Source organism: Arachis ipaensis, chromosome B06 (assembly GCF_000816755.2).
Source record: "Arachis ipaensis cultivar K30076 chromosome B06, Araip1.1, whole genome shotgun sequence".
NCBI lineage: Eukaryota > Viridiplantae > Streptophyta > Magnoliopsida > Fabales > Fabaceae > Arachis > Arachis ipaensis.
In genome coordinates this window covers 8,039,083-8,050,060 of record NC_029790.2, presented here as the reverse complement: position 1 = coordinate 8,050,060, position 10,978 = coordinate 8,039,083, and the positions used below count along the sequence as shown (strand labels likewise).

Here is a 10,978-nt window from a genome sequence, read left to right as displayed (position 1 = left end):
GTGTTATTTTTTGAAATTATTTTTTATAATTATGAAAATAATTATAAGAAATTATTTTGATAAAAATAATTATAAAAAATTATAAGAGAGAGAATCATTTTGATTTTAGATTTAATTTTCTTGCCATGTGTCAATATTTTATTTGTTGGTCAACCTTATGCCACCTTTAGCCACCAAAACCCATGCCACCATAGAACTTCCCTAATAATTTATCTCTTTTTAATTGAAAAAATGAATGCCACTCAATTTGACAAAAAAAAAAAAAAACATAATTCAAGTATTTAATATTTTTATGTTAAGAATACAAAATAATAATAAAAAAATTAAAAATTATAATAAAAAAAGAGTAATACCTTAAATAGGTCTCCAAAAAATTTACGATCGTACAGATTTGTCCCCAATAAAATTTAACTAAGATTTTGACCCTAACGTTAGTTATACACCAGATATGTCTCCATGGCAGTTTGACCCGGTCAGGACTAACGGTGATGTCCTACGTGGAGGTTAATGGGTTGACGTGTCAGGTTAACTGCGACGTGTCACCTTCAGGACAATTTGGTCCCATCCAAGTTGGACAAAACGACGTCGTATTGGATCAAGAGGCGAACGACGTCATTTAGTGGAGGACATATTCGTCCCCACCATGGAAGGCAGAGTTGTGACACGGCGCCATTTTAAATAGGGACCTATTTGTGTGATGATTTTGCTTCTATAGAGACCTATTTACCTGATAAGCTAATGTTCGGGGACCTATTTGTTTAGGGGTATAATAATTGGGACATTGGTAGTTATAGTTGTGTTTTGTATGTATGTGGTGGCTGTTTAGGCAAATTTTAATTTGTGTTGATTTTTAAATTGTTGGATTGAAATGTCTCATTATATTTAAATGGATATGCATGAAATCAATTGTTGTAAAATAGTATAAAATAAACACATTGCTTTTGGTTTGTTTCATCCATTTATCAAAATGGTTACATAACTGATAATCAAAATATTGTAACCACACAAGTAGCTAAGTTCAGTAGCAACATAAACCAAATCACACAAAAGAAGGTTTATTTCCTTCAATATAGACTAAACTAAACAAACCAACCCAAACAACAAAAGTTATATTTCATCCAACATAACAAAATATGGTGTTGGAATCCTTAAAAGCATTATTTTTTCATAGACTGCTTCAATCCCGGTGTTGGAATAAATTTGAACAATCTATATGCTGTGGCACTGGTTGCAACTGCCATGGTCTCAGCACTAACACTTCCCTGAGTCTTGGGCTTGGTTACTGTTTGCTTTGGATATCTAAAAGATTGTTGAGCCTCGAATTAACAAAATTATTATGAAGATGTTTCATACAGATTTCAACATACGCATTAAATCATTTAAAATTAGCATACTTTGGGGTTGTCGGAGACATTTTTTGTGATATGTGAAGGAGAATCTTCAATTTGAGTGTTATGAGAGGGAGGATTAGAATTTTGTAAGCTACCAGGTCCAGATACATCAGCCTGTGTTTTCAATGAAACCAAAACAGGGCAATGAATATATTTGAGGATAATGTCACCAATTATAGGTCAGATGGGTCCCCAACATTAGCTTATCAGGCAAATAAGTCCTTATAGAAGCACAATCATCAGGCATATAGGTCCCCATTTAAAACAGCGTCGTTTCGCAAGTCTGCCTTCCATAGTGGGGATGAATCTGTCATCTATAAAACGACGTCGTTCGCTCATGATCCAATATGACGTTGTTTTGTCCAGTTTGGATGGGAACCAAATTTTCCTGGAGGTGACACGTCGCAGTTAACCTAACACATCAGGCCATTAATCTCCACGTAGAAAGTCACTATTAGTCCTGACCGTGTCAAACTGCCATGGAAATGTATTTGGTATATAACTAAAAACGACAAGGTCAAAATCTTAGTTAAATTTTGTTGGGACAAATCTGTCCGATTGTAAACTTCTTGAGAACTTATTTGGGGTATTACTTTAAAAAAAAAGATAAACCAATTAATACAAAAGGAGGTGGACGTATGATGGAATAGGAAAAAGAAAGTGCAGCGTGGTGACACGGTAAAGAAGATAAAGAGAAGAGAAGAGAATACTTATCCCTTCGTGTCTCAGATAAGAATGTGGCTTCTCCAGCTGCCTTCAATCCCCAAGTTTTCCACCCCATTCCTCCATGGCAGCGAAATCCTTCGTTCTGTCCCAACCGCCACTACATTTCCAGCACCATCAGCGCCGTGCCCGATGCCTACCATTAGAGCGATGAAGTTGATGCAGGGAAAGGTGGATTGCGCCACTAGCGACAAGACGGTGGCGGTGGAGGTTGTTCGTCAGGCACCTCACCCAAAGTACAAGAGGTGCGTGAGGAAGAAGAAGAACCAGGCTCACAACCCTGACAACCGGTTCAAGGTTGGTGACATCGTTTAACTCCTCAAGAGCAGGCCTATCAGTAAGACCAAGACTTTCGTTTCCATCTCTGATCCCCAGAAGGATTCCACCAATAACCCCATTGATGATTCCGCTTCCGACATTAGAATCCCCTTGGAGTCTCAACAACAGGCTTAGTTACATTCTCTCCCCCTCAATTTTACTTCCTATTGTTCTTATTGGTATGCTTTTTGATTTTGTTATGCTTATGTAATGTGTACTGTCATATTCATGTGTTATGTAATCATGTTCATTATTTAATTCACTTATCAATTGGGTTTCGTTTCTCTGCTTCTCATTGTGCCTGACACATGTTTGATGAATTGTTCTAAGAGGTCCTTCATCAACCTCCACAACTTTGCTTCATAAAACCTTCTCCTTAGGAGGAGATTATTATTTAGATGGGGGCTTAACGCCCAAGACAGGGCAATGATACACCTCTAGCATCATCATCTATAGTGTTCTTTAGCCCTGCTGGGTAGTGTCTATGAAATAAAATCCAAGGCATGCTTGTAAAACTCTCCAGGAATTCCACTAACTTTAGTGACTCTTGGATTGAACAACTGTCATGTTTGGGAAAAGGCTATGTGGCACGCATTAAAATCTAGTAATAAGATAAAATTTGTAGATGACTCAATTAAGAGACCGACACTGAATGATTCACTGTTTGACGCATGGGAGAGATGTAATAGCTATGTGATATCTTGGATTAGATTGTCATTGAGTCCAGAGATTGCTCTGGGTGTTATGTGGTTTGATACTACAGTTGATTTGTGGTGTGATTTGAAGCATAGATTTTATCTATTGTTTTATTTTTAATCACACTTGTTGAGTTAAAAAATAGATCAAAGAAGCATTAAATTAGAATTTATGGACAAATTCAAGGTCAAATATGGATATCAACTTTTCGATAACAAGTTTCTTCTTTATAAATGAGTGCAACATAAATAAGTTTCTTTATAAATTATTGTTAAAACTTTAAAGACCCGGTTTTCACCCGTATAGTTGTGGCTCAAAAATGTTTAGGTTTCATCAGGTTCAGGGTCGGGTTAGGGTCTAAAAAATAGATCCGGTATATATTTAGAACCGGGTCTGGATCAAGACAAACCCAGTTTCACCCAGCCAATAAACACCCCTATTGTCATCCACAATGCTAAATATTAGAGAAGCTAACAAGTTTTCTATGGCACTTTCCAAGCTGCAGCAATGCTTGACATGCTTCTTGGAAACTCTGTAATAGAATTTAGGTTGGCCTATTGCATTGAATGCTTCTGCAATTTCATTCAAAATATTATGTGGGATAAGCCACATTGCAGACATGTCCAAAATTGCTTCAGAATTATCAATGTAACCTTCTCTAATTGCTTTCCTCCTTCTTATGTTCTCAACAACTACGAAACTACCAAGTCCAAGAAGCAGAAGAACAAGCCAATTCCCATTATGTTCTTAGCACTTATCCTACATAAGAATGTGGCTTCTCCAGTTGCCTTCAATTCCCAAGTTTTCCACCCCATTCCTCCATGGCGGCAGAATCCTCCGTTTCGCCCCAACCGTCACTACATTTCCAGCACCATTAGCACCGTGTTCGATGTCTACCATTAGAGCGATGAAGTCGATGCAGGGGAAGGTGGTTTGCGCCACTAGCGACAAGACGGTGGCGGTGGAGGTTGTTCATCTGGCAACTCACCCGAAGTACAAGAGGCACGTGAGAAAGAAGAAGAAGTACCAGGCTCACAACCCTGACAACCGGTTCAAGGCCGATGACATCGTTCAACTCCTCAAGAGCAGGCCTATCAGTAAGACCAAGACTTTCGTTGCCATCTCTATTCCCAAGAAGGATTCCACCAATAACCCCATTGATTATTCCGCTTCCGACATTGGAATCCCCTTGGAGTCTCAACAACAGGCTTAGTTACATTCTCTCCCCCTCAATTTTACTTCCTATTGTTCTTATTGGTATGCTTTTTGATTTTGTTATGCTTATGTAATGTGTACTGTCATATTCATGTGTTATGTAATCATGTTCACTATTTAATTCACTAATCAATTGGGTTTCGTTTCTCTGCTTCTCATTGTGCCTGACACATGTTTGATGAATTATTCTAAGAGGTCCTTCATCAACCTCCACAACTTTGCTTCATAAAACCTTCTCCTTAGGAGGAGATTATTATTTAGACGGGGGCTTAACGCTCAAGACAGGGCAATGATACCCCTCTAGCATCATCATCTATAGTGTTCTTTAGCCCTGCTGGGTAGTGTCTATGAAATGAAATCCAATGCATGCTTGTAAACTCTCCAGGAATTCCACTAACTTTTGTGACTCTTGGATTGAACAACTGTCATGTTTGGAAAAAGGCTATGTGGTGCGTATTAAAATCCATGAATAAGGTAAAATTTGTAGATGACTCAATTAAGAGACCGGCATTGAATGATTCACTGTTTGATGCATGGGAGAGATGTAATAGCCTGATATCTTGAATTAGTTTGTCATCGAGTCCAGAGATTGCTCTGAGTGTGATGTGGTTTGATACTGCAGTTGATTTGTGGTGTGATTTGAAGTATAGATTTTATCAGGAAGATATTTTCAGGATAGCTGAATTGGAGGAAGAGTTGTTTGCTGTGAAACAAGGAGATTTTTCAGTCACTGTCTACTTCACGAAATTTCCTCCTCTTGATGAACCCTGTTTCCAGCAGCATCTTCAATGGTAGGTCCATAAGCCCAATTACAAACTAAATTGTAAACCATATTAACAGCACCCATAATATCAAGAACCCAATAATACTTGTCATAATGACCCTTATTAATATTATTAGAGATCCAACTCTGTTTTCTCTCTCTGGAAGTGATGTCTCCACAATGCTGGATATTAGAGAAGCTAACAAGTTTCCTATGGCACTTCCCAAGCTGAACAAAGCTGCAGCAATGCTTGACATGCTTCTTGAAAACTCAGTGTAATAGAATTCAGATTGGCTTATTGCATTGAATGCTTCTGCAATTCCATTCAAAACATTGTGTGGGATAAGCCACATTGCAGACATGTCCAAAACTGCTTCAGGATTATCAATGTAACCTTCTCTAATTGCTTTCCTCCTTATGTTCTTAACAACTGCAGAAACTACCAAGTCCAAGAAGCAGAAGAACAAGCCAATTCCCATTCTATTCTTAGCACTTATCCTAACTGGTTTTCCTCTAAGTTTTGATGCCAAGGGAATGATGAGACGGTCATAAACACCATCAGTTATGAAAACTGAGATCATAATGAAGAAGGAAAAGAGCCTGCTGGGATTTGGAAGCTTGAAGTTATGTACCTGTTCATGGTTTTAGCTTGTAGCAAAAAAAATGAGCTTTTGCTACTGCTTATTGATAACATGAAACTGCTACTCCATAGGGGAATTACCTTTATTATGGCCTTCAATTCTTCCACTTGCTCTATTGTGCAAACACTCCATGAAGTATTATTATTGTTATTAGTGATGATGCAAGCTTTATTCAGAAACCTGAAATACAAAGTTTCACTTCAAGGGTTGGCTATAATTATTAATTAGGTATAGTTCTTGCATTCAGAGTGTAAATTATTAATTAAAATTGGTGATTCTTTATTTTTATTATAATTTCTTTATAGTAATATATATCTCTCTAGTATGTTAGTTGCTAACGATAAAATTAGTGACCAATTTAAGGATAAAATATTTCTAAAAGTTTTCAAAATTTAACTTTTTGTTTTGGTCACTAAATCGATCTCTAATTTAGTGACCAAATAGAATTTATTTGATAGATCGGTAAAATTGATCGCTATTCTAAAAATTATATGGAGTGAGCACTTAAGATATCAATAACAATGAGTATCCGGTAGCATTAATTAGTAAAATCAATTCCGCAAAGTCTTTTTAATTATATAAAAACATAAATATATATAATTTAATTTGTTTAACCCTTTTTGATTTCTTGATTATCATTTAGGATGGAAATGATTGAACTAAACCTTAGTTTGTGAGATGGAGCAACAAGGGTTGAGTCCTTCGTTATGGTGATAGAGTATTGGATGGTCAGTAGTAGTAGTTAGGTGGAAGTTGAAGCTTTCTATATTCTTGAATACAACAACAATGACATGAGCAAAGCTAGTGAGCAAGCTTTTGTGAGGTTTATGCTTCACATAACGGTGAAAAAGAAGGAAGAAGAAGATGGTTGACAACAACATAAGTGCCGCAGGAACACCAAAACCCAGTTTCCATCCAAACCGGTCTTGAATGCAAACAATTGTAGTTAAGGAAAAAACACAAAAACTGCTTGTGAAGCAATGTACCAACTTATGAAACTCTCCAACACCCTCTCCCTTTGTAGTTGTTGTTGAGTTGGTCTGCACCAAATGCTAAAGAGCAGAAGATTCCACCTCCTCCAATGGATATGAGTGCAAAGCAAGTGATTATGAGTGCAAGTTGGGGTGTTGTTGCTGATTCATGGCTCAAAGGTGAGGGCCTTGCCTATGCTATCACGGTTGTTAACCATAATATTGCCATCCCCTGTTACCAAACTATTATAGCTTGTGTAAGTTTGTAACTTTTTTTATAATTCATATTCATCGAAATTACAGACAGAATCAGATTATATAGGGTGAGAGGTTGACTATATCTTTTATTTATCATTTTTCAGATCCAAATGTAGGGTAAAGGTAATTATATTTAGAAAGGTGGAAATTCAGGTGCAGTTAACTGCATGTAAAGTTGATAGGTAAGAATTATTAGATAACAAGTTAGTCAAATCTGTCAAATTATTTAACGGTTATCAGTTATCAACTTTACGTGAAGTTAACTGCAATTGAATTTTCACCATTTAAAAAATCAGATATTCTCCACATACAAGTTATTTACACAAACAAGCCCAACAAGTTATTTACATTCGCGTGCTCATGTACGTTCTTCTTTTTCTTCATCACTCCTGACACTTCGTCTTCTTCTTCTCCTTCTTTTTCGTTATCGTCATCACTAAAATGGACAATTGAAGATAGTTCTCTAAACCTTGCCGTAGCAGAAGCAACAGACCAAAATAGAGAATAGAACATAACTTGGATGGAGCAATTCTTCACTAATAATACTATAAAGAAAATTGCAACTATTCATCCCTCCAGAGAAGATTTAGGGAGGGATAAGCCTACATGGAATCTAACCTCATCAGAAGAATTTTCTATATCTAGTGCATACCAATGCCTAATTAATCATATCGAAATTACATCTCACATATGGGAGATAATCTAGCAATGAAAAGGATCACAAAGAATTAAAATGTTTATGTGGCTTACCACATATAAGAAATTGATGACTTCTTTCAGGAGGAATAGAATCTTTGAAACTTGTCCAGATTGTCACATTTGTCAGGGAATCCCAAAAACCATAATCCATGTTTTGAGAGATTTTTCGGGTGCGTCTTGCATATGGGCACAACTCATCAACCCTACAAAAATTCAAAGCTTTTTTAGAGCTTCCTTTGAAGCCTGGTTGAGATGGAAAATCCATTTTTATGGTGGGATGCTAGTGGATCTCGCGATGGAGAAATAAAAAAAATTTTCACCCCTTTTAAAAGGCATCAAGCAGTAAAAAAAATTATTACTCAATTTGTTATAGAAATAGCTGAAGCTTTTAACAACTAGAATCTTACGAAGCAAATGAGAAAAAAAAAATAGAGATTCAAATTGCTTGGAAAGTCCTCCAAAAAAATTGGATAAAGGTGAACTCTGATGGGACATCAAACGAAAATTCAAGGTTGGCAGGATGTGGAAGTCTGTTGAGAGATAGCCATGGAAGATGGCAGGCAGGATTCATAGCGAATTTGGGATGCTGCACCACTTTTCAGGCAGAAGTTTGGGGAGTTTGCAATGCACTGAGAACGGCTTGGGATTTGGGTGTTAGACATTTGATACTGAAAATGGATTCCATGAGCATTTATGAGGTTTTGTCAAGAAAGAAAAATCAAAAGGAACACCCTAATGTTGGCATAAGGAGAAAGATAGTTTTGGAAAGATTGGGACGTCAAAATCACACACACTTACAAGAAAGGTAACAAAAGTGTAGACTGATTGGAAACAAAAAGCTTGAAGATGGAATTTGGGTATCACTTTATTGATTTTCTCTCAACAGGGATAAGAACTCTTTCAGTTGATGATGTAAGAGGGGTAAGTAGTCCATGTTTAATTTCTTAGTTGTAAACTCCTGTTTTTTCTCTTTTGGAGACGTTAGCCCTCCTTTTTTATACAAAAAAAAGAAAAAGATTAACCAAACATTTATCTTAACATAAACTTCCGACAACACGTAATTTTTTTTGTTTGGGTCATTTTACTGCCAGGTTTTTCAGTATGCAAGCCCTCATGTAAAGCAGGATTGCAGGAGCATTTGTCCCACATGTCACTCTCTGCTCCATACACATCAAAATCTATAGGTATAGATGTTTGCGTGTATCCAACTATCCATACCACATAATTATCCTTTTTATATATTCTATTTTCTGAAACATCACATTTTTGTGACCTACCTAAAAAAAATACATTAACAAAATTATTTTTTATTTTATTTGAATATAATTCACCTATTCTTGTGATTAAGTACTCTTTGGAGTCATTAGGGCTGCACATGAATCTGATAATATCCGCATATCCGTGGTAATTATCCGCATCCGATCTGAATTTTATGGATATTATCCGATCCGCAGAGCCATTAGATTGGATCGGATCCGCACTATGGTAGGATCGGATTGCGGATTTGGCAGTGATCTCCGCAGATCCGATCCGCAAATCCGCATATCCGGACGTTTTATATAAATAGCATAGTTTAAGAAAGTAAACCCTAATGTGATATGAATTTTAGTGTGTTATTTTATGAATTTTATGATATATTGTTTTTAATTTTTTATGTTGTACTTTAACTTAGAATAATTAAACTTATATCTTGTGTTATTATTTTTCTATTGTTATTCAAGAGAACTTTTATAGATAATATTTTAGGAGTAAATAGGTTTAAACAAGTGAAAAAATAGATTTTCTAGAGCCAAAAAAACCTTAAAACAATTTTTTAAAATTATGCGGATATACTCGATATCCGATCCGATCCGCAAGTATGCAGATTGGATCGGATTAGATCCAACTTTAAAAAAATATGGATATTATATCCGATCCGATCCGATGAATACAGTGCGGATCGAATAGAATTATAGTCTATATCTGATCCGATCTGTATACAATCTTAAGAGTCATCTTATAATGATTAGATATCGTGTACGCCAAACTTTATTTAATTTTTTTTTAATTAAAGGGAGCTCAACACAACAGAGTAGAGCAATAAAAGGAGCTACAAGATCATGAATACTCCATATACGAAACAACTCCTAGTCATCTTCAGCATGGCCATCAACCAAAGGGCTTACCTCCAATCCATTTCTCGGCATACGCAAACGACTTGTTTATAATTTCCCGCATACTTGAGGCATGATTTCGGAACAGCCTGCCATTCCTTTCTAGCCATATTGTCCAGAAAACAGCAAAAAACCCAATGAACCACCTCTTTCTCTCAACCTTCCCTGCTGATAAGTTCGTCCAGCTTTCGAAGTGGTCCTTTAGAGTACCTGAAAATCACCACCTCCTTCCAAAGGCAAGCAGCCAAGCACACCACACCTGCCATGTGATATCACAACCAAGAAACAAATGAAGAGCAGTTTTCTCAGACTTACAACATAGCACACACAAATTGTCAGTCTGATCAAGAACACGTAATCTACACAGTCGATCTTTAGTATTCACCCTTCCGATCAATACAAACCAAGACAAGAGCTCAATCCTTGGAGGAACGAACCCTTTCCATATAACACGCGTGAAACTATAGCTTGTGATTTCTTCCGGTAGGACTTCCGCCTGCAGCGTCTGGACAAAGGAATTCGTTGAATAAACACCTATTTTATCAAATTTCCATACCACTCTATCCTCTCTTTCATTTGTAGGCTTGGCTGACGGTAAGGTCTCATGAAGTTGGTTTACTAAATTCAGCTCCCACTGGAACAACTCCCTCCTCTACTGGAAGCTCCAAATCCAGTCTAACCCATCCCAAAACCCATAATCCCCTACAACTGCGCCGTTAAGGGTTGAAACCGAGAAGAGCCTAGGAAACATATCTTTCAATACCCCATTAGGTAACCAGCTATCCTCCCAGAACCAGATTGTTCTGCCATTCCCGAGATCCATAGACAAACTGCTTATGATCTTTTCTCTCAGTCGTGGCTCGCGGATTTGTAACTGACAGATATTCTTCCAAGGACCTCCTCGTGTTGGGACAGGCTGGTCGTGCAGCATCACAGTAGGATCCATATTGGTGCAAGAGCAAACCACTTTCTTCCATAAGGGATATTCTTCTTTTGAGAACCTCCACCACCACTTAAATAGCAGTGCTGTATTTCGAATAACTGCATCACCAACTCCCAACCCACCTGCCTTCTTTGGAGCCATTACTACTTCTCATTTTACAAGCGGTAATCCTTGCTTCCCCTCTTCTGTACTCCACAAGAACTGTCG

The 10,978-nt window shown here is 37.1% G+C and overlaps 3 protein-coding genes across 3 annotated transcripts in view; all 3 read left to right on the top strand.

The window, feature by feature from the left end:
* The window catches only part of LOC107645651 (30S ribosomal protein S17, chloroplastic), a 7,633-nt gene extending 4,909 nt beyond the window's left edge, over positions 1 to 2,724 (top strand). Inside the window, exon 2 of the mRNA XM_016349729.2 lies at positions 2,562 to 2,724. Coding sequence (XP_016205215.1) covers positions 2,562 to 2,567 — 6 coding nt within the window. The 3' untranslated portion in view covers positions 2,568 to 2,724. The remainder of the gene's footprint in view (positions 1 to 2,561) is intronic.
* On the top strand, positions 3,863 to 4,490 carry LOC107645652 (30S ribosomal protein S17, chloroplastic-like). Its single transcript, XM_016349730.2, has one exon. The coding sequence runs from the start codon at positions 3,898 to 3,900 to the stop codon at positions 4,339 to 4,341; it is 444 nt and encodes a 147-aa protein (XP_016205216.1). The 5' UTR covers positions 3,863 to 3,897; the 3' UTR covers positions 4,342 to 4,490.
* LOC110263139 lies at positions 4,634 to 5,971 on the top strand. The gene is made up of 3 exons (XM_021103883.1): positions 4,634 to 5,134; positions 5,274 to 5,381; positions 5,543 to 5,971. Exons 1-3 carry the CDS (start codon positions 4,947 to 4,949, stop codon positions 5,628 to 5,630), a joined length of 384 nt encoding a protein of 127 aa, XP_020959542.1. The 5' UTR covers positions 4,634 to 4,946; the 3' UTR covers positions 5,631 to 5,971.